Here is a 25292-nt window from a genome sequence, read left to right on the forward strand (position 1 = left end):
GTGAGGCGCAGTATTACATTTAGTCTTAGTGTATAAAATTTTAACTTATTTTTATTTTTATTTTAATTGGACCGAGAAGTCGTTAAACTAATAATCACATGGATTAAGGTAATTGGTCCGTGATGACCTTAAACTATTAGTCACGAGATTTAAGGATAAATGAGGATCCGAAAGATACTAAATTGAATGAAATCAAGTGATCTGAGGTGTCAAGTGATTAATTTGTTGATCACTACGTTAATATTATAAATCATAATTCAGGAGTTCATGATGATCAAATGGATACAAAATTAAGATAATGGAAATACTTTAAAACAATGGAAATACTTTAATAATTTAAATCCATGAATCGAAATTATGAATTTAGTTACACAAAAACAAACATAAAAGGGCGTGAAGATCACCTTTTGGAAAGGACAGAGAGAGAGAGAGAGAGAGAGAGAGAAAATTGGACGAATTTTGTCATGAATTATTTATTTTAGTACTTAATGTTATTAAACCAAGCATATTATTGTATTTATTTATATTATTAATAAAGAGTCATTTTGTTAATACCTGAGGTGGCAAACATAATTCTCTATGGGCTCAGGTGTTACACTGGGCAAAATTGTCCGATCGGCAAATTTGGCCAGAAGGCAAAATTGGCTGGATGGCAAAATTGTTCGACGGGCGAATTCGTACCGGATTTTGAATGATATATAAGAGCTGATTCCTGGAAAGTATGTATGGTTTTATTTGATAGAGAAATAAATATACGAATATTACAGAGCGCCGAAAGAGGCAGTAATATTGTATTTTATTTGTGAATAAATAAATCCTGCCGATTTGTTTCCGACTTTTCATAAATAAACAATCTGTCTTATTTTATTGCATTGTTCATTATTATTTATTGAAACTTTTTCGTGTTTACTTATTTTTATATGATTAATTACTGATTGTCCACTATTTTCATATACACATTCTAAATTACCTTATCGATTGTTAACCGATCTTTATTTATTTTTCTGTTACTACCTATCCAATCGTCTAAAATCGATGGTAACACGACCTAAATCTAAAGTAAATGTTACATTTCAATTGTGAAAACTAGATTCTTTTCTAAGAAAGTTAGTGGTTTGAGATTTTCCTTAAAAGGTACGCTAACATTCATTTGTTTGTCTGTAATAATTGATTAAACTTTATATTTCACGCGATCACAAAATTAATTTGATTTTTTGCAATTCTGACTGGTAAATTTTGGTTTCTTCTTTCAGTTCATCTGAATCCATCATACTCTGAATCGTCATCTTCCATTTAAACAGATTCGTTCTCTTTTTTCAAATTATCACTCTTGGCATTACATTTGTTTTTTGACCTTCATTAATAATTTTTATCTATGCAACATAATATAGAATAAATAAAATGTTAATGAAGAAATATGTATAATATGAAATATTTATATATCTTGAATTAGTATGTGTGTAAGTTACGAAGTGGCGCGTCAAACCTAAATCCGCGAATTTGTATAATTCATAGTTTTTTTTCACGAAGAGTGGACGTCAAATCTTTGTGATCCAAAAATCTTCTTCATTTACAACGTTACAATACATTACAATACAATGAATGTAGTTAGAGATTAAAAAACTAATGCTATTCAGCCTTACGAATAAGAGAATACTACAATAGTTCCCCAAGACTATTTGTCACCGTTGCCGATCATTTATTTTTAGATACCAATTATTCTTTTCACTAATTCTGTATGTTTTTATTTTATTTCTTCGTAAATGATTCACTAAATGATTTTACTAAAGAAAACATGTTACGTACGTAAAACAATATTTGTTGTCGACGGTTCTAGAGCTAGTCAAATTGAATTAACGGTATTTGTACTAAAAAATATTTTACTATCAAATAGATGTCATCACATGAGTAATATGATCGATGAAACGATCATCAAATTTCGATCCTAAGTTATTCGTTTTCTACATTCTTGTATTTTTTAGTTTTCACATATACTATTTTTTGCCAATGTTGTTTATAATGTGATGCGTTACTTTCTTTAAAAATATAATAGTTAAAAAGATGATCTATACTGTGTAACTTTTGTTTTTGAAGTACGAAAACCCCACCTTTTATTTTTACCGATTTGTCTTACATTAGTTAACCTAGTCAACATTGACGATCAATTGTTTGTGTAATTTTTTTATTCACGCACGAAATTGAGTACAGATATTTAAGCATAATTATAAAAATCTTAATTTAACCGATCTACCATAATGTAGATTGTTATACATTAACCGTATATGAATAAGTAAAACCATTTTATTTTGTTTTATCCATAAATTATATCCACCATTTTTTGATAATGTATGAAGATTGTCAAATGATACAAAATGTTAAACGCACATAAACGATCTAATTATAAAATTTCAAAGAATATGTATACCAGTAAGTAAATTGGTCCCAGCATGAAAATAAACGCAAAACTTTTCTTCCTAATAAATGATATATAGTTATGTCTTGATGATAGTATTTGAGATACAAATAAAATTAATGTAACCAGAATCTAAATTTTTGTGGTTCTTAGCGACTCATTTAGAGAGAATATACGCTTCAAAAAAAATAGTTGTTTAAGAAAAATCTTATTTAAATAACATGTAATAAACTTCATTGTTAAATCTGCTGCTGATATCTGATTAATATTATAGTCTCTCAAATATAAAAATTTTAATAATAAATTTAATTTATTATAAAGGGTTACACATGAACAGACGGATGGGTAAGATACCAAGGACCTCTAATAGTTAGTTAGTTGATGAATTATTTTAAAGTATTTTTCATTATCAGACGACTTTGAAACTTGTTATGATTAAAATTTACAAATATCATGTTGCAAAGAAAATTATTTTAACATTGCGCATAAATTGAAAATTTTCATTTTTCTGTATATACCTGATACAGTAAAATATTTCGTCATGATGGCAAAAAGAATTTTAAAATACTAAATCTGAAATTCTTTTAATTCTTTTTGATATTACTTAATATTATAATATACGAGCCAGGAAAGTCAACGAGCCAAGAAATTTTTTGACTCAAGATTTGAAGCGTGAGCATAATTTTGCCTGGCACGAATTGACCGGCACTATAGATCACGTGATTGAGTTATGATCTTGAACGCGAGTTTGAACTCAAGTTATTATTATTACATGTGTGCTAGATAAGTCATATTATTTTAAACCAAGCTAAACATAGACGAGATAATAATTGTGTATTTTATTTTAAAATAAAGACAAATTTCTAATTTCTTTTACAAAATATGAATTGCTACAGACAAATTTTACTACTATAGAACTGATTATTGGTATAAAAATATTATTCAACTTTACTAACTATTCTAAATGAATGTTCTGTTGTTTAAAAGCTTGAAAAGTTTTAAGTTTTTTATTGATAAAAATATATAATTTCCATAGAAACACTTTTGGGATTTTATATCATTCCAGAACTAAGAAATATAAACACATGAATTCCGCATTTTAAAAATAGTTTAATATCGTTTATTTCTTACTAGGAAATCTGAAAATATACTTCTAGAATTTATTGATATCATAATTAGTAATAAATATTTCTTTATCTCTATTGTTAAACTAAAGTATAGATAATATATTAAATAATATTTTTATCAATTAATTCTGAAATGAACTAAGGCACTCTAGGATAATTTCTCATTAATCCTTTGTAGCCAGATTTCATAGCAAAGTACGCCTACGCATTATATATGAAACCCAAAAACCTGAAATTTATGAAACCAATTCAAAGAGCAACAAAAATTGCGTAATCCCGTAAAGTGAGAGGAAATAATAAAAAGAAATTTACTAATCCAACTCACGTGGTTGTTTGCATCTGTTGGAATTCGGGATGTTATGAAGAGTGAAGGAAATTAGATGATACCCAACGTATGTAAGCCCGATCATCAATATCTTGTGATACGGTAAATTAACATCCGTCGTGCGAGTTGGGAGCGTACATGTTAAATATTTTTTTATTTTTTTTATTTTTATTTCACAGAGAGAAGAACGTTTCAGTAACGATTACAAAGATAGAATCGAAAGCAATACAAATATAAAACTGTAAACCAAGTCACCACAAAGATAACTTCACTCTGGTAAATAAAAAAGGGGGAAATAACGACGAAGCAATTGAATCCAACAATTATTTGTCCGCACAAAATAAGAAAATAATCCTACTAAGAACTAAAAGCACGATTGTTATACCTACTCCCGTATTCATTTGGTCTCTATCAAGACTTTTGATTGGATGATAATAAATGTCCCATTTTGCGATACGTATTAATCTCCTTGATATCTACATAGTATACGACTCTTCTTGTAGCATCTCCATTGATCCCTCCCAAGCGTTTTTTGGAAATATTAAAATAATTAATGATTGATTCAATTCAGTGACCATAGCTAGACGGATAATCATACCCGATTCATAACTTCAGAAAATACCTAATTGCATCTTCCATATCTCTCAGGATTTTTAGTTAGAAGGATAAGATAAAAAGTCTATCAGTAATTAATCATGATGTCTACGGTTTATCTTCTTTACAGAACTTACCTTTATTTTCTTTTGATCCCAAATGTTTACTTTCAATTTCTTACTGACATAAGAACGATGACATTTAAACCAGAAATCTGCACCTGTTCTATATATGAGAACAAATAACTGCTATTCGACAATTTGATAATTCGACATTACGTGGTAATTCGGCATTACAGTATTATGGCGGCATAATTTATTATTTTCGCTGCCGTAATAATTTTGCATTGCCTGATTCTATATTACGCCCTTATGTACACATCTGTTCCAGTTATATAAGCATTTTGTTTTCATGAATACGTGTAGAATTTCCATTCTTGTGAAGGACATATATATGGGACATTTCAATGATCAATTCACTGATTATTGAGTATAACTCACCAATATATTTATGTACGGTACATGCTGGAGTTCAGTTTCAGTTAATGTTATAATAATAGGAAGCGAGTAAAAAATGGCACGATACTCTGTAAAGTATTTGCTTTAAGGCTAACTTATTGTCTAATACAGAAACGATTAAAGCGGAGGAAAATGATTGAACGTCTAGGTAACCTTTGATTAAAATTTAACGTAAAATGATTTGATAGCAACGTCAGTTGAGATAAAAGTCTGTTTCTTAATATTACGCCCTTGATGAATCCTAATTCAGTGACGCTATTATTACCTTTGTAACATTTGATGATATTACGATGAATCATTTAATTTTTATTCAGTCTTATGCAGTAATAATTTACAACTGTTATCGAACATCATTTTATACAATAAGGTGAACTAGTTGATGTTTCGTATTTGTGGACCTATATCTCTTTTTTTTTTGTATTTAATTTTTAACTTTTTTAAAATTTTAGTATTAAAAATAATTCTACTAATCAAACATGTTACGAACTATGCAAAAAGATATACGGTATATTAACAAATAATAATAGTAGTAAATACATTTTAAATTGAAGTAATGCCCTAATAACACTCTTGGTACTTGATATTGTTTTCAAAATGGTTGAAATTGATATCGTCCACGTAAGATGGTGACAAAAAACACAAAAAAAGGTCAAAAACACAAGAAAAATAATGTGTAATGTACAGCTCTTGGAAGATTGAAAGCACTATTGGAAGCACCTTTGGAACATAATTTTCTAATAAAACCCAAATTTTTATACTATTAATGCACATCACTGATTTACAGTATGTAAGATAATGCAAAATCACAAAGAAAATCTTATGTTCTCGTAAAAATCACATGATTGCCAATCATTTGGTTATTGTATCGATTAAAAAGTCCTGGCGTTACATTACATACATTACATGTTTTTCTTGTGGTTTTTTTTGTGATAAATTTCAACAAACGGCTTAAATTAGATTTCTTAATAGTTTTTCATGATAACTGAAAATTAATTCAGTAAAAAACAGGTTGCGTTTTTCTCATGTGGTGAAGAATTGAAACCAAATTTATAGGTTACATTTCGCTTCTTCCCTAAAAATAGAACATTCTTTGAAATATTTGACACAAATAATAATAGAATGTTATTTATTAAATTTTGCTTCCTTTTTAGTGAAATTCATTATAATGCATGTATTGTACCACTGACAAAAAGGTTTTGCCGATTTTAATGTATGGCGTAAATATTGAGATTGACCGATCATTCCTATTTTCATCAAAAAAAAAATATGATACAAAGGAGTTAGTTGTATAACGTAATTCCATCTTTATTACATTTTTTTACTAGATTTAAATAAACGATTGTTTGATCCACTTTTTTACATTTTTGAAGTACTTTAATTGTCTATTTTTAAACAAATCAAAAGACAATTTATTTGTTTACATTCATATTCCACAAATAATTCAAATATCCTTCTTTTTTCAATTTAATTTTAACTTGTTAGTACATGTTTTGATGATCATCAAGAGTCATTATCTTGACAAATTAGGACTTTTCCAATCAGATTTTACAAATACAAAATGAAAGAAGTTGGAATACAATTATGAAACAATCCGTTTTGTACTCACATAATTTGAAATTTTAGAATTACGATACTAGCCTTTCATACTTTATAATAATGCAATTTATTTCTGGTACTGAAATTAAATTTAATTTCTTACATCAAAAAAAAAAAATGAATAATAAAAAGTTACTATTTCATAAATTATCTTCCCGTACCTGACGAACTTTTTATCGTTATCTATTTTCATATACGTTCTAATTATAATATAAAATTGTAACTAAGACTTCGTAAATGCCGAGCACAATTATTGCTTGGTATCATGTCATGTGTTACTTACTATACATCATGAAGGAACTTGCAGAACCCTAATTGTAACGTTGTAAAATGAAACAGAATCGGGAATCAAGAAAATTGGCGTCAAATCTTTGCGAAAATAAGTTATTTTAAATAAAAGCTCCGTAACTCCGTCAACACAACAAATTATTTTTACACATATATACTAATTTTAGACTTCATTCATTTAGTATTGTCTTCGAAAACATTCTTTTGAGAATTTCTTTATTTACATTTTTTTGGTATTCATCGGCTCATTCATTTCGTTATAAATAACGCGTCAAATTCCCAACTTTACCTTCAGTTATTTCACGATAATTTCAAAGAAAATAACTTTTATTTCCAAACAATTCTAAAATTCTACAAATTTCCACGATTATTCAAAGAAACAACTTTTTGTTTTCAAAAAAATCAAATATCATCATGAAATTCTCTATCGTATTACTTGTACTCGCAATCTTGGCCTTCAGTACATTCGTTGCTTCTACGCCAGCTAAAGGTGACCCAAGTGATAGAGTACCATCAGTCGTCGATAATCAGAAAAGAGGAGATGGTATAAGTAGAGTACCATCAGTCGTCGATAATCAGAAAAGAGGAGATGGTATAAGTAGAGTACCATCAGTCAGCGACAATCAGAAAAGAGATGAAGTACCAACTACTATTTGGAAAAGAGGCGATCCAATCGATAGAGTACCACATTCCAGCAGTAATAAGAAAAGATCTTTGGTGGAAAGACAGAACAACAAGTGCCTATACGGATATCATTGGTGTTATGACAACTACGGTGGATGTTGCCCAAATTATTCCGTTTGCTCATATCCTAATAAATGCACTTCAAAATGTTAAACGATGTGCAGTTACCTCTACTCACAGTCTATTTTTTTGGAAGACTAATTTTTGATTTTGTTATTGGATTATTCTAATTATTACTATTTAGCTTAAGAATTTTTTTATTTTTCATTAATCATGTACTTTTTTTTTATTTCATTAAATTAGTTATATCATGTATTTCTTTTATTAAATGTTACTGATTTTATTTTGCAATACGATATGTATTATTTAAATAAATAAATTTATTTATTTTGTTTATATTATCATTTAACGGATTGATCAAAATATTTTTATAATTAGTTTCTTATATAATGAATTAAAAAAAAATACTCTAATTCTTTGGAATATAAAGATAAAATAAATCGATATATATGATAAATTGTCAGTAACCTCGATTAATAACATTTTCATGAAATATTTTGGTGATTGAACCTTCAAGACAATTTCTATAAAAAAAAAGTTAACAAAAAACATTAACTTATCTACCGATCAAATTATTTTAAAGCAACACGTAATAGACTTGAAATAACGTGTTACACGTTACGTAGATATATTTTATTTCAGAAATTTCAAATTTATTGCCATATATGTAAAAGTAATTCCTGTTTATTCATTTAGTATAAAGTCAATGATCATTATAATAATTGTTGCTTAATGTGATTATTTGGTGCTATCCCAAATCTGACTTAAAATACTTTTCCGTGGGAGTAAACAATGATGATCAATATTAACCCGAACCTGGTCTATCACGTGATAACACTGTAAAATTTTAAAGGCCTGAATAAAAGTAGAAGTGATAAAAAGAAATTTTAAGCTAATGTTCATATCTTCATAAGAAACTACAGAAGAAAAAAGAAGAGTTGGACCAAAAAAAAAAAGAATAAATCGATCTGCAAATTCACCTAATGAAAAGTCATGAAATCCCGTGTATGCCGATCCGTTTGCATACGAAGGTGATTAAATCCCATCAATAAAGACACTAAAAATAATTAAATATCAAAAATTAAAAATAACCAAAGAAGGAAAATAACACCAAAGATCAAGGATCAAACGAAAATACCCAAGATAGAGCAAAAATAGACAATATTATCCAAAACTTACAAGCAATCCCAAAAAATAAATAACACGAAAAATAGAAGTTATTGTCCAAAGCCGATAATAATATTCTTACTTTGAGATATTTCAAGAAGAGTTGTTTCTAAATTATTCTAAAAAGAAATATATCGTAAAGAACAACAAGAAAATAAATAGAAAACGAAAATACATATTTCAAAAAACCAAGAACGCCAATTTAACTTTGCTCTATGATAAGGTCAACTGAACTCGTCGATGATTTTTTTTTTTACGGCGCTAAAAGATGAATTTTGTGAGTATAAAAATTTTGTTTTTGTAACGAAGGTAAATTTTGCTAGTTATGCGCGATTTTGTAACACATCTAAATAAATGGTATGAACGAAAAAAGTAAATTTTAGCAAATTTGCAATTTGTGTGAAATGCCGGACTAATGAGGTCTAGATTAAAAGTAAATTACCCATAAATTCCATAAATTCATAAAAGTTACATGCTGATAATAAAACAGGTATCAGCAGGTATCCATCAATTTTGCAGCATCTGTTGGTGATTTTTATGTATGGCGTAAATAAGAGTTTCATAACGTCATATTAGGCAAATTTGATCTTTGTTGCATGCATATATTTGTTATTATTTTTTACTAGATTTCAAATTAATTCAAAATTTTTCTTTTCTTTTCATATGACTATACTATCTTTAGTAAATGACAAACAATATGTAACTCCCTCCTTTTTTTTGGCAAATTAAAATTTTTATGGAAAATTTAATTCAGAATTATTTAACTCTTTTTAATACATTGTTTTGACGATCATGTTATAGAGTAGTCTTTATTTTAACAAATTTGGTGTAATAATAATGTTAAGATCATCCAATCAGATTTTAAAATTACAGAAAATCGTTTATATTTGCATATTTTACTACAAATTATTTTACCAATTAAATTTTAATATTTACGGTAGTCGCACTCATGATTATGAACAAACTGAATTATTCGGACAACGTCCTCCGAGCATAAGAGTTCACGGAACTTTGATTTATAAAATACTTATTTTTACAAATAATGAACGCCTATCATATTCGGGATGCATAAACTTGCTTTGACACTACAATATATAATAACAACATAAAAGAACATAGATAACGATGTTATAATCAGATATGCAAAAAATTTCGTTCTCATCGGTTGGTAATTTTTCATAAAACATTTGCTGGCATAGTCTAAAATGAAGTGTGTACAATGTGATTTTCAAACGAAATATTTTTAATTAATAAAGGGATAAAATAATTGGTAAAAATAAATTTATATTGCTTAAAATATTTCGAATAGTATTTAGAGTAATAAATCGTTTACTTTCCTTTTAAAGAAAAACGTAGTACTTGTAGATAAAAAGGTATGTTCTATCCGTTGTGATACGATTACGTTATGGCGTAAAAAATGTTGGAAGATAAAAAAGGTGTATGGTATTGTTTCGTAAAGTAAAAATCTGATCATGATACGATTGCGTATGGCGTAAAAAAGATCTATATGATACTAATTATAATAAAGAAGTAAAATCATTTAAATGAAATTACAATTTTGGCTGTCATTCAAAGAATCGGGATATGGTATGTTTCCCGATCCGCTTTGTTTTGTAGAAACTCACATGGCCATACTGCCACGTAACCTAAATTCAACATGTTTTATTCAGATATGTAATATTGTTTTGAATTGACGGTTACTATATCACGGGGTCGTCTAAAGCCGTGTTCGATCATGTGACTTGACATTTTATAAATAAGCCATTTTTTTATGAACTAAGATTAATGTAAGTATGAAAGTTATAGAATAAGTGTATTTTGGCCTGCTTTACAAGTTTACTTAGCTGTTAGTGAAAAAAGCTGGTTTTAAACACTGTTTTTGACTTTACATATGAATGAATAATCTTTGTCGATCATATCCAAAAATGGATGACGAAAATGAAAAAATTCAAATAAGTCAAAAACGGTGTTCAAAACCCCATGTTGCGCACTAAGTAAACTTGCACAGCAGGCTAAAATACACATACTATGTGTAACTTGAAAGTTTTATGTATTGGCGAAAAAGTTTTATTTGTAAAAAATAAATTTTTACAAGTCACGTGATAGAACACGGCTTTAGACGACCCCTATATCACGTATAAAAAATTTTATCCGTTATTTCTCGATAAATTCCGTGATATAAGATTATTAATTCTGGAAATATGCCGGAATATTAAACGGGATCGACTTTTTTATAGAGGCACCATTCCATCCTTATAATCATTTTACAATCCAGAATCTATTAATTATCTTAATAAAAAGTTTTTATATTTCGATTTTAAGAAACTAAATTCTATTCCTAGATCCTAGAAAAGATATTATTGTTTTGATCCTTTCTTTAAAAAGATATATTAACCTCCGTTTTACAATCTTATCGCGGTAGAATGTTTGTCATTTTTGGCTGCAAGAAATCATAAATGATTTAATATTCATTGTCAAATTAATTTATGTAAATTTATTAATTGTAAGAAAAATAAAATTACTAAACATCGCCTGGACGATCATCGCCTTTACCAGCATTAGGATGGAACTTGGGGCAGAATTAAAAATATGAATGTAACTCCGCCCAAAATCCATCCTAATGCTGGTAAAGGCGATGTTTAGCAATACCCTTAGCCACATTTTGATATATAAAAGTTTCAGTCTTTTTGTGATATTTTTTTTTTAATAAGTGCAAATGTGAATAAATAGCTTAACTTACACATCAAGCTTAATTATTTATCAATAATTTATTTTCGTATGTTATCTTTTATATACGAAAGAAGATATTTGGAACCTATTTAAAGGATCATCACGTTAAATTGCAAATAGGGCAGAATCAAATTTCAAAAAATTTCTTACGCATCTCGCGATATTATATAATTAATCTGGTTACTCCCAAAGTAACATTTTAGGTACCAAATAAAAATAGAACAAATTTTGTTCTTTAACATATAAATTTTATTAATGTATTATTACACCTGAATCTAAATAGATACCTACGAATTACAAAACATTGATTCATGGGAAACTATATTATTAGAGTTACTAGTAATCGCTTAGTAAATGGCGCAGTAATAAATGAGAATTAATTAAAATTTGAATCCTTTTTAAATTTCAAAACATGTTCAGTATTGAAAATAAATTGTATTATTGTGAAAGAGAATTTACGACATCATGTTCTAAATGTTAACATTATGATTATGTGAGTCGTTTCGTTACTGGTATATATTATATCTTCATAATAAAGTAGGCATTCGTGAATTAATTTGGCATTCTGGATCCATTCTATAATATGATGCTAATATGTTTGATATTTTCTCTAGGCGACATATTTTAATCGTGTCAATAAAATTTTAATTTTTAAGCGTAATTACCGTACGCTTGCAAAATTACTATTTTGCGCATAATTTCGGCCAGGAAACATAATTTAGCATAAATCTGGCCAGAAGCTTATATTGAATAATGTTTAATTTTGGAACTATAAGGTATCTTATTTATTTTTAAAAACGTGAGCTTTTGATTTATCTGCGTTTATAATTTAATTTAACTCCTCATAGTTTTAATGTTAATAATATTATGAAAAGAATATTCTTTTCAGTCGATTTTTTTTCTTTTTTTTTTATAAGGTGCGATCGGCAGTCCGTTTTTTTTTAAAAAAAAAATTTTGTAATTTTTAAATTTTAATTACTTGACATATATGGATCATTTAAGACTAAGTAATTGTTCGTTGCAATGATTCTATTTTTCCTCTTTTACTTTTGAAATTCGACAATTGTTCTTTAAGATAACAGACAGATATTGTTAATGAAACATTTTCATGCATCTAATATTTTTAATTAATTATTAAAATATAGTAATGATATGCAATTCTTGAACAACATGCCGCAAAAAAAAAAATATATATAAATTTGGATCTTGTACTTCAAATTTCGGCTGACCACGATATTTCATTATTTATTCATATATGGTTAGCAGACATTTATTTAAGGTTTCACCGGATTTTAAAGATGACAATATTTTTTAATTTAATTCAAAAAAAGAATTATGTCTACGTAAGATGTATATAAAATTAGATTGTGGTAGTAAAATATGAAAGAATATTAAGGGGCTATCGGAACTTTAAAAAAATTCATGGATTTTTTTTTCCTACGCATAAATACCGCTCCAATTAAACTTTGATCGAAAACTATATTTATTTGTACGATGTAACTCAAAAAATTTTTTTAGTACGGTTGTCTTGGCGATTATAATTTTTTGTGCATCGGAGTCATTACACCGTAAATAAAACTTTTAATACACAAGTAATATTTAGACAATAGACATAATACGAACAAATCAATAAATGAATATCTTAAAAAATTTATAATTTATCCCTTATTGTACTATGTAACATTAACACAAAAAAAATGTGCTTGTGAAAAAAAAAAAAAAGATAACACAAATCCTAAGCATTTTTTCATCAATGATAAATATTTTAGGGAATGAAGAAATCTTATTTTATAAAGAAAAATGATTGGTTGCATCTGATCAAAAATGGGTGAGTTATAATGTTACAATAAATAATGTTAGCTAATTATGTAAATAAATTCACATAAATAAAAAAAAGGTTTCACACAACCTTTTTATTACCTAAACATAAGTCAGTTTAAGAAGTTCATTTAATGATGGATTATTTTCTTGATTGTTATTGTCTGTGTCACTTAGATATAGGTTGAAATGACATTTTGAACTAATATGAACTAATATAGTTAATACATCTTTTTTTAGTACAATTCGAAAAAAAAAAATCAAATAAAAAAATTTCCAAAATTAAATTCTTAAAATATCTATCTACTATGAGATTAAACCATTTTAATGATACAATTTATGATTGATTGTCTTGTTTTTAATGACAAATTAGTAATAAGATACTGTAACACAAGCGTTTATGAAAATTTGCTAATAAAGTAAGTAAATCTATGAATTGACATTAGGAAAATCTCAAATAATTTAGAAGTAATATACAGTATATCGCGTTTGTTGCTTCAATTTAAAAATGTAAGTCATATTAGTTACGATTACACAGGAATATTTATGCTTAGTACTTCACTTAAACGGTGAGATGTAATGTATTGTAACGTAGTAAAATGATGAAGATCTAAGGATCATGAATTCTTGGCATTAATCCCTTGTGAGAAAGACAGTAAATTCATAAACTTGCTATTTAATTTGAAACACCACCGTTATCAGATTACACACAAAGAAACTTTTTTATTACGCATACCAATTCGAGACTGTGTAAATATCTTTCATTCTATAAGTATTGTCTTTAAACTTTATGATGCATTTGTTTGGTATAATAACTGTACACAAAACTTCGCCTAGCTCATTCAGCTCTCCACTTATAAATACGCGTATTAAATTCCCTAGCTCCATATTTTATGATAATTTAACTTTGATTTCCAAATAATATCAACATTATCATGAACAAATTTATTTTAATACTTGTGCTCGCAGTCGTAGCCTTCAGTACAATCGCTTCTGCTACGCCAACTAATTGGAAAAGAGGCGTTACGTTTAGAGGAGCAACAATTCCTAAGGGCAAATCATCTTTGGAATCTTTGATTGAAAGACAGGTTCAATGTGATCTCGGATATTTTCAATGTTCTAATGGATGTTGTCCTGATTATACGTCTTGTATTAATGATCACCAATGCAACATTCCATGCACCACTAGTGATATACCTTGCGGTGATGGCTGCTGTTTCTCAACCGAAGTTTGCACAATCGATCCTAGCAATCTACCTTTGTGTTACAGTAATTAAGTTTATCAAAATTTTTATTTTTGAGAGTATTTTTTAATTCTTAGTAATTATTATTCTTATCTAATTATCTTAAGTAATTTGTATTTTTTTAAATATCAAAACTATTATATAAAAGACCTTGTTACAATATGTACGTTATTTGAATAAAAATATATTTTGTTTATTTTGTTTATTTTTTATTAACTATCACAGATTTATAAAGAGTATGAAAAATAAATCAACAATAAACGTGTATTTAACGTCTAATAATGACACATTCATTTTTTTTTTGACTTTTTATTTCTTATCTAAATAAGAAAAGTGAATACTAGAATTATTTCAAATTCATTTTCGAATTTTCGATATATTTAGTATTTTTAGGATTATCATGAATATTATACAATTGATTAATAAATGTTTTTTTTTAAACCATGATTGCGAAAAACAAATTTTTATGTCAGTTTGTGATTTGTTAATCCCCTAAATTCCTTAGACTTGCATCAACATATTAAAACAAGATATTTTTATTCCAAGAACGATAGTGTTTTATTAATTTTTTTTTTTCAAAGAAAAGATTAGAATCGACATTCATCGATCAATCAATTAAGCGTTTACGCACTGTAATAAATCAAATATTTTTTCACATTAAACTATAAAAATAACAAAAACATATATAACGCTGTTAAGTCTCGGTGACAATAATAAGATTAGCAAATGTGATTAATTTTCAATTATCCGTCTAGATAAAAACGTAATTACTTAGATTTTGATGAATATCAAAATATAAGTAAATTTGATAGTTAATAAATCAATTTATAATAATTTTATGATGTAATATGTATCAATATTTTAGGTAATTAAGTTACATTAATATTAATATTTTGGCAACGCAAGGTCATAAAATAATTTTTTTTAATTTTTACACAATGCTTTTACTGTGCTAGAGATCAAGCAATATGTTTACATTATCTCATCAGTAACTCATCACCAGAATTAAGTAGTAATAACAAAAATAACAGTAATAATTATTGAGTTTTTACATCCTTTTGGAATCTGGTGGTCTTAGATAGAGATGCGATCCGAAATCCGTCCATCCGTTAAATCCGGTCGTAAATTTTCAGATCCGGCGAACAGATATTGTACAATGCCGCAAATCATTAGCCCGTAATTTCTTTTCCTTAAAAAGCCATTTCTTTTTTAACATCATTGACATTAATTCAATTCTACTAATATCCAAATGATGAAGAAAATTTGTAAAATGGAGAAAAATTAGTTAATCTTTGTTCATAATAATTAATGAAATTTTCATTTGATTTCTATAAATGATATGCTTTTTCTTATATATACAGGGACTGATTAAAAAACACAGAACAAAAAAAACATTACAGAACAAAAAAACATTGCAAAACAAAAAAAATATTACAGAACAAAAAAAGAAAAATTCTCAAACTCTAACAATATTTTGCAATGAAATATATTTCCTTGTTTATCGTTCTTATTTGTACCATCCATGGTTTGACAGTTCATGCATCGCCTCTCAAAGTGGGTAAGAGATTAATTATTTTTATTTATAATTTTTTATCTTTCTATTTTCTCATGCATTTAACATTTTCATTTATAGTTAGATCTAGTCACCTCATGAAACGTTGTACACCTGGTGGCTTCCGTGGAGATTGTAGTGCTGGACAACCATGTCAATTTAATGGGGATTGCATGATGGGTCTTTATTGTAATGGAATGATATGCATGATTTGAATTTTTGAGTTAAATTATTTTAATATTAGTGAATGTATTAGTTATTTTACTTTTTCGCTGTAAAGAAATTATATCTATATTTTTTTTTAATTAATAAATATTTCTATCATACAAATATTGCATTCTTGACCTATACGATTTACTTTCTTGACTTGTGAATACAGTGACGATCAAAAGTAATGCATCGCCAAAATGAAAAATGTAAAATGATGATCATGATACAGTAGTGCGCCTTATTAATAACGAGTTTATTAGCTTTGAGATAAGAATGCCGAAAAGCCTGTATAATGTGTCAAGCTTTAATCGTACATAATTTTTAATAAATTTGTTGATCGTACTAACCATGAAATTCAATAGTTAGTTTGATGCCCAAATATAGCTTAAACTTTTCCAGCATTTTTATATTAAGCTTGAAGCTTGAAGCTTAAAGCATATACTTAAGTGTAGGCTTAAGCATAAGCTTAAATCAAGTATTGGCAATTAGTTTCTCTACGGATTGCAGGTTAATATATATATATTTTTTTAAGAAAATTAAAAAAAAAACGTGATTCTTTTCAAAAAAAATGACGATCATGTATGTAATCATGTACGTAACAAAATGATAAGATAAGCGTAATTATTTATTAATAACAAGATGAACTAAAAATTCCTGATGGTAAGTTCTTAATTAATTAGTTTGCTTTAAAAAAAAATCTTATATTTTTAGATGGATTTTGAATAATCATTTAACAATGTTTTTTTTTATATTTTAAATTATTATCATATATTTATTTATTTATTATTTTATCTTGGATTATATAAACACTAAGACTAGATAGAGTAGTGTTTTACAAAATTCTTCGTTTGTAATTTAAATAATTTTAATAAATGTATTCAAATTATTAAATGACCTCATGAAAGCTGAATATAACAAGATAATGTGCACACGTTCTATCTATATTAAAAATTTGTTTTTGATTTTTTCAATAACCTCTTGTTAATTCCATAAAATTTATTATATATATTTGCATGATATAATAAAATACATAATTCTCATAATAATTAACAAAAAATTTTTATTGTAAATTACTTGATGCATCAAAATTCTTTTTTTATAACATAAAAGTAGGAACTTCAATTTTCTCAAACAGCCGCTTTAAGGTTAAGCTGTTTCAAGAAAAGGATCTTAAACGTACTAGCATTAATAAAAAAAAATACAAAAAAAAAATAGATCATTATAAAGCAATTTTTATTGTAAAACCGTTTTCTATATTTAACATATAATTTCATAATATCACTATATTTAATGCTTATATAATTAAAATACTTGTATATATATTAGAAATTCCATAGCTAAAATGAAAAAATATATAAATTAATTAAAATGAATATTGAGCTATTCTTGAAGAAAGTCTAATAATTTAGGTCTTCTTTATTAGAGAATTTTGTCATCTCACTTTAATTATGAGTGGTAAAAAACGATTAATTACATAACATTTCTTTTTATGTATATTAATAAAATTCTATTACAATAAATAATTCACTAATAATTGTGACTATGTTATTTCACTAAATATTAAATTAATAATTGTGGTTATGTTATCGATTATCAAATTACAGTAAAAAATTAAAATTCGGTGAAATGATTTTCGGAGAGATTGATTTTTGGTGAAACAGCCCTGTCAGTGAAATGAGATGATTTTCGATGAAATAACCCTGTCGGTGAAATGAAATGATTTTCGGTGAAATGACTGTCGGTATGATTGTTGGTGAAATGATTTTTAGTGAAATAGTATAACTTATTTAAGTGTGCCCCTGTAAATCCCAATTCATTCGTAGTACTAAATTTATAAAATTTTACCATTTTTTCAATGATTTATTAAAAAAAGAATAGATAAATTAATAAAATTCTATGAAAAATTCATTCATCGGAGTGGTAACTCATTTGATCTGCAAAAATCAATTTCCGATTAAATAAGAAAATTCTCATAGATAATTTGTAACCTTATTGTTTTACTAATATGTAATCAATTTTAAAAGTGTTTCACAAGTAGGGATTGGAATCGATTATCGAATCTTTTTAAGATTTTTTCATAGACGATCGATGATGATTTATTTAAAAGTATCAAACTTAATGTTAATGAATTTGTTGGAGAGGGAAATGTTGCTGACAAATTTAATATAAAATGTAGATACTTAAAAGCGGATGAGAGCATTGATAATAAAGTGAAAAAAAATCCATAAACAGATTATAACATATTAACTGAAAAAATATTAAAGGGCGTGCCAACTTGATTCCTGACGCCACCCTAGTTATTTTTTAAGAATGTTGCGTTAACATGTAATAAGTGATTAATAAAAAAAAAACATTTTAAAATGTTTTTTAATTATTTAACCGTGAAAACATTTTAAACCGTTTTTCAATTATTTTAACAGCGAAAACATTTTTTATTAAGCAATTTAATAAAAAAACAGTTTCGCACCATTTTTTAATTGTTTTAATAGAAAACATTGCGAAACTGTTTTTTATTAATAATTTTATTAAAAAATAGTTTTCATGCACTTTGTTTCTTACTATTTTTATTTCATTATTTTTAGATCCTTTAGTCCTTCCAGTTCTGTTCAGTTGTTTTCACTTTATATTTTGTTTCTGTTTCATATTTTGTATTCACTAATTTTATTTCATTTTTTTTATATCTTTTAGTTCTTTTGATTCTATAATTAATAAAGGGAATTTTTCTAACTATCACCAGGGGGGTGATGATCACCGGTGACTAAAATTATGACGATCGACCAGCATTAAAAAAATATAGTGCCAGAAAAAATTGATAATTCTGGCCAACGGTGATGATCACCCCCGGTGATTTGAAGTAAAAAGCTAATAAAGGTATATTTTTTATTGTTTATTTATTTATTTTATTTCATTTCTATCTTATATTTAACTTTATTTTTTTTTTACTTCATGGTTTTATTTTTACTTGGTTTCCTACCATTATTATTTTTTGCTACCCAATTTCCTATCTCCTCTTCATCTTCTCATCACTTCTTTTCGTCTCCCATCACTCCTCTTCATCTTCTTATCACTTCTTTTCGTCTCCTATCAATCCTTTTTGTCTTCATCTTCTCATCACTCCATTTCGTCTCCCATCACTCCTCTTCATCTACCATCATGCCATATTCTCCTTTTTGTTTCCTATCACTTCTTACTACTCTTTTTTACTCCCTTTCATCTTATATTACTTTCCATTACTTCATTTTATTTCATTTTTTATTAGCATCTTTCTTGATCATTGTAATTTACTTATCTTTTTATTTATTGCTATTGTTTCTTTTATTTGTACCACTTCATTAAAATACAGTGATTTTTTTCTTTAAAATCGTAAATGTGTAACTTAAATTTTAATATTTGCAAATAAAATTTCATTAGATAAGATTATTTTGAATAAATATGTTTGCAAATTTTTTTTTAAAATATCTTTTGCGATAAAATTTTAAGTTTAGCTGATCAAAAAATTAGCTAAGATAAAAAATCAGCCGTCAGCCGATTAATAAATTTACTCTATATATTGTACATCATGTGACATATTTGAAAAAACCCCCAGGCGACAATTGCCCAGGCCACGTTTAGCAATTCCCTTAAATTTTACTATTTTACTATTTTAACTTATAATAAACTGAAATCTGCCATTTCTCTATACTTAATTTACTTATTATAAATAGAAAAAATCATTTGTTTATTCATTTTATTTAAGAAAAAGCTAGATTTAAAAAATTTATTTATTTTAACGAAGCTTATTTATAAAGGAGAGATCAACAATTTGTATATTTATAAATTGAAGTCATTTTTTTTTACAATAACTTTCACTTAAAAGATCTTTTAAAGCATGTTAAGCTCCCCCATGAAAATGACCTCTTGTTATTATTAATTAATTAACCACGTCCAATTGCAACTGCAATAGTGTATTTTGCAGGCAATTCATCTGGTGCAGTGTATTCCTGCGTTGTAGAAAATACAGTTCCGGCTGTAATCGGACAAGTAACTTCAGGTAATGTACAAATATCCAAAGCAAGGGATATTCTATGGGTAGTTGTTTAGCAAGATCGATGAATGCAATACCAAGCCAATCTCCAGCGATAATATCTTTTTTCATTGTTCCTTTAATGTCAAAGGTTTCTACTGCTCCAAGAACGACAGGATCAGGTGTCATTTTTATATCGAGTCCCACTGCATCTGGTGGAAAATCGGGACATGGTGTAAATTGAGTTTCTCTTTTTTCAAGTTCAAGTGGTGCTGCATTGACCGCAAAAAGCGTAGCAAATAAAACGAATGCCTAAATAAATATTCGACTCATGATTACTTAAATTTTCTTGTAATTAGATTTTTATTAAAATTAAAATAAATGTTTATTATTTTTTTTTTTTGAATTCGGTTTAAATCAGCTACTTCTTTTATAAGAAAAAAAAACAACCAAAAGATTTACTTTGTTTCATCTTTCTTTTTCTTCTTATTAATTTTATTAATTTGCAAGTCTAAAATAGACGATTATCATTATGCTATACATCAAGAAACCATACTAAAAATAATAATTATGTATTACTGCGTTGAATATCTTAACTAATTTCGTTTTTGTTTTTTAAAAAAAAAATTGACATCTCCGGTCATTGTTTCCTTAGATAAGAAAGCGGCTGTGCTTTGTTTATAACATAAGTTTAAGAAGTAATGATGAAATTTCAGCCTTCAGAATTTTAAAAAAGGCTACAACTAAATTAATATATTTCAGGGGCTTGTATTAAAAAAGGAAATAATTTTTACAAGTCCTGTAATACGCACACGGATACCAAATCAACCCATACATTACATGTGACAACTCACCAACACACCAATTTCAATTCCTATTAGGGATCTACCTCACGCTCGTTTTTTCTCTAAATCGACAATTTGCCTGTAGTTGATAAATATTTTAATCGTCTACGCCAATTACGCCAAAAACTTGATAACGGCAATAGTAATAACAGAAAAACCAAAACTATTATCCGGTTCAGTTCTGGTGAACACGTGATTTATCTAGGCTTTCACCTCAAATGTGGCGCAGAAAGCCGCGTCGCTCCAGCTGCCTACGTAATGTCGAAAAACCGTTGGCGTTGCGGCCAACACATTGATGTTTCATAGTAAACATAATTTAGCATATGATCCACGTTTCTATAATGAACATAAGAATAAAATTATCTCAGGAACAAGTATAAAAAAAAGAAAACAGAATAAAGAAGTTCACTCCGACCGCCTCGGATATACTGTCTCGATCAAAAATTACCGGAGCTCAGATGGACAACATAACCCGTACCTTTACGATGTTATGGGAAAATCTCAATTAGAACAATTAGAACAACAACGTATACACCCAGATAGACACATTCATACTAGACGAGTTTATTATAAACAATATTCACCATTACGTTTCGACGTTGTACGTTCCCCCAACAAATAGAAAGAAGGAACCGTTTGACACTTTGACACGTAGTGTCATTAAACAGGAGCACCGTAAAGGGCGTACCAAGCACCTTCTTATAGATCAGCCGTTACGCAGAACACCCAATCCAGTGGTGTTTAAACAGATTCATCACCTACCTGAAAGATTTGTTAACAATCCCTACGGCGCACCCGCAATCCGAAAGAAAAACTCAACTCGGTTAAACTTAAAAGACGAAAGAAAAATTGGTTACGCCGAATTAAAAAGCGTAACAAGCAGAAAAAACAACTACCCCCCTTACCTTTAAGAGTAGTGTTATTTGGAGTGGATTAGGGTTAGGTTAAGGAGGGTAGGTTTAGGGTTAAGGATTAGGATAGATGATTTCAGGTTATAGTAAAGATATTAAATAGAATTACAAATTTATTTTTTTTTATAAATCTACATATACCGATCAAAGCAGTTAATAGTTATTTTTTAAATGAAAGTTTACTAGCCAATTCAATATTACTTTATTAAACATTGAGGATAATATTAAAAATAATTAATGTAAACTTTCCGATATACAGTACAAATAAATATTGCTAAAACTACTACGTCATTAAATAGGTTGATTAACTCGAAAAAATAAACTTAATGTTTTCGATCTGACATGCTCCAATGCAATCAATAAAGAAATGTCATCGATATTACGTTTTTTTATCATTTAAAATAATCTCAACTTCCCTATCCTATTCTATATATGGCAGCAGCAGAAGGAGTAACAGAAGAAACGGAATGTTCCCCGCAATTTTATTAGGATACATTTTAAATGTATTTCACTCAACGCATTATTTCAAAGTTTTACTATTGGTTACAGGACTTTAATCTTACAAGAGGATGCTCTAACGGAATACACGGATGGTAGCTAAACAATTTCCAGAAGAAAGGATAATAAACTTAACTATGGAATTTATTATTCCCCTTAGGTATATATTATTACTTTAGGGTTAAAAGATATTTAGATATTTTTCGTTTTAATAAAAGACTCAACCTAGTTCTCCTGTACGAGATTGAAACAATCCAAGTTTTGCGAACATCCTTTTGGAAATTGCGCAAAATCAGTGCCCTGAGAGGCGTTACATTGGCAACAAAGGTCCTGACATACTCGCACTACCTGACCCTTACCTTGAGATACGACTGTCAAATAATCTTGGATTCTTATCCAAGATGCCAAATTGCGTCGTTCCAAAATCGGGTTGCAAAAATTAATGGTGGTAAATAATGTGATAATATATATTTGAAATAAACATGTCCGTTAGCAGTTTAAGCAAACTGTGTATTTTAGTAAGATATACTTTCAGTAAAATGGATTTAGGTAATATAACTTTTCTGTCATCTCAGTGAAGTGTCTTTCGGTAACACTTTCTACAAAATGGACTTATACTCCTTTATTTGCATCCTACGGATTTTCTGAATAATCGCATACAGTACATTTTGGTCAATATTTTTATGCTATATGATTAAAAATTAAAATATTTCATTTGAAAAATCCTATAATAGGACCCAGAATTTGATTAACGTGTAGATCTTTCCTTTTCGGATAACGCAAGCGGCATTATGTAATTCTGATCCTGTAGTAATTGAGCGCCGATCTCTGTTGATCGGGTCCTCTAATATTTCACTTTGATCATGCTTTACAACTGCCAACAAGCATTTTATGATAAAGTTACTAAATAATGAGAATGAATTTTAATAATAAAATCTTTAAAATAGTTCACGAAAGTTCCAAAAGAATTTCTAAAGAGAAAAATTGAAGACAATTGATCCAATTGTAAAAATCAACTGAATGTTCTGTAACAGTTGTTAACAATTAACGAAGCTGAATAAAGTTAAAATAAAAAGGATAATCGAACTATGATCTGGCGCGAAAAATAAGTTTTTATAAATTATAAAATTCCGTAACTTAATGCAACAAGCAAAGAGACCCTTCGTTACCAATTTGAGATTATGTCATATTTTTCTTTATGTGCATTTTTTCGGTATTTATTCAACTCATTCATTATAAATAGTGTGCTCAAATTGCGTTTTTATGAATAACGAACGACTAATTTTTAGGATCTCGATTTATTTACATTTGAAATTTAATGTAGTTTTTTACTTCAAATCACCGGAGGTGATCATCACCGTTGGCCGGAATTATCAATTTTTACCGGCACTATATTTTTTTAATGCTGGTCGATCATCATATTTTTAGTCACCGGTGATGTGATAGTTAGAAAAATTCTTTAATGTAATTGTAAAGATAATAAATATAACAATACAATTGATAAAAAATAACTTATACATGAATAAAGATTACTTGATCGTCATTGAAAATTTTTATGAAATAGGAAATGATGGACCTAATTATTTATTATTATGTTATTTACGCCATACATACATATACATCCAATAATCCTATACATTTACATTTCATATACATTGTTGGAATATTCTTAAATTTACTATTTTTAATGACCAATTATTAGTAATTAAGCGAAAATTTAAGGTATATGTTGGAATATTCTTAAATTTACTATTTTTAATGACCAATTATTAATAATTAAGCGCTTAAAATTATTATTATTAAAAAAATTTAAGTGTAACCCTATTTAAAAGTAAAACCAAAAGTGATGTTGCTTCAAGCAGATTATTATATATTATTTTTTTTCTTTTTTTTACACACGTAACATGTTTATTTATAGAATTATTTTTTAACAACAAAAACTTAAAATTACAGTATCACAAAATAAAATTAGAAAAAAAAAAGAATTATTAAAAAGAAAATTGAGTTATGAGACATTATTGCATGCATTATAGTACCTCTTACTTGATTGATACAGTTGTTTAATCTTTTTTTCGTACTATGCAATATTTTTACAATTTTTAGTTAAATAGTTAACAACAATTTATTTGCATTATATTCAACAATTAGTGCGATGATTAATATCTAACTATTGTTTCAGTTTTTTCCTAGTTTTTTTTGGAGGATTTTTATTACTTAGTTATTTTGACGATCATATTACTGTCCATTTTAACAAATCAGTTGTAATAATTATATTATTAATTAGGATTTTTACAAATTACAAAATTAATCAATATAATGAATTCAAAATTAAAATATGGAATATAATTACGAAAAAAAGTCCGGTTGTTAACAACCTAGTACTTATGAATTTTTTTTTAAAAGTTATTTTATCAATTGTATTATAATAAATCCCAGTACTACTGAAGATAAGAAATAGTTACAGTTTCATTGGTAAACAACTATTAAATGACTTAAATTAGCTTTTAATAAAGCGTCAATTATATATCGGTTTATTTTATTTAAAAAAAAAATAAAAAGTTACAAAGAATCAGGGCATTTTTAATTCATCGTATAAGAAAAATAATAAGATAAACGAATTTATTTATTTAAATAATACATATCATACATGATATTGATATACACCGACGGTTTGACTAATTACATGAAAAAAAAATAAAAATTCTTAAC

The 25292-nt window shown here is 27.3% G+C and overlaps 4 protein-coding genes across 4 annotated transcripts; 3 read left to right on the forward strand and 1 right to left on the reverse strand.

Annotated features, from left to right (window-relative positions):
* Nucleotides 1-7275: 7275 nt before the first annotated feature.
* OCT59_004837 (uncharacterized protein) lies at nucleotides 7276-7698 on the forward strand (the record flags this gene model as incomplete). Its single annotated transcript, XM_025332719.2, has 1 exon — nucleotides 7276-7698. The coding sequence occupies one exon, from the start codon at nucleotides 7276-7278 to the stop codon at nucleotides 7696-7698; it is 423 nt and encodes a 140-aa protein (XP_025168151.1).
* A 6510-nt stretch (nucleotides 7699-14208) lies between these two features.
* On the forward strand, nucleotides 14209-14775 carry OCT59_004838 (uncharacterized protein). Its single transcript, XM_025321693.2, has one exon. The coding sequence runs from the start codon at nucleotides 14256-14258 to the stop codon at nucleotides 14595-14597; it is 342 nt and encodes a 113-aa protein (XP_025168152.2). The 5' UTR covers nucleotides 14209-14255; the 3' UTR covers nucleotides 14598-14775.
* A 1268-nt stretch (nucleotides 14776-16043) lies between these two features.
* Nucleotides 16044-16331, forward strand: OCT59_004839 (uncharacterized protein; the record flags this gene model as incomplete). The annotated part of the gene is made up of 2 exons (XM_066137972.1): nucleotides 16044-16122; nucleotides 16198-16331. 2 exons carry the CDS (start codon nucleotides 16044-16046, stop codon nucleotides 16329-16331), a joined length of 213 nt encoding a protein of 70 aa, XP_065997162.1.
* A 3909-nt stretch (nucleotides 16332-20240) lies between these two features.
* On the reverse strand, nucleotides 20241-20801 carry OCT59_004840 (uncharacterized protein; the record flags this gene model as incomplete). The annotated part of the gene is made up of 3 exons (XM_066137973.1): nucleotides 20241-20332; nucleotides 20428-20601; nucleotides 20792-20801. 3 exons carry the CDS (start codon nucleotides 20799-20801, stop codon nucleotides 20241-20243), a joined length of 276 nt encoding a protein of 91 aa, XP_065997163.1.
* Nucleotides 20802-25292: the final 4491 nt, after the last annotated feature.

The sequence above is a fragment of the Rhizophagus irregularis genome, chromosome 13, assembly GCF_026210795.1.
Source record: "Rhizophagus irregularis chromosome 13, complete sequence".
Taxonomy (NCBI): Eukaryota; Fungi; Glomeromycota; class Glomeromycetes; order Glomerales; family Glomeraceae; genus Rhizophagus; species Rhizophagus irregularis.

Excerpts from the sequence above, each read along its gene's own strand:
- OCT59_004838 (XM_025321693.2), top strand. The coding sequence starts at position 14,256 with ATGAACAAATTTATTTTAATACTTGTGCTCGCAGTCGTAGCCTTCAGT.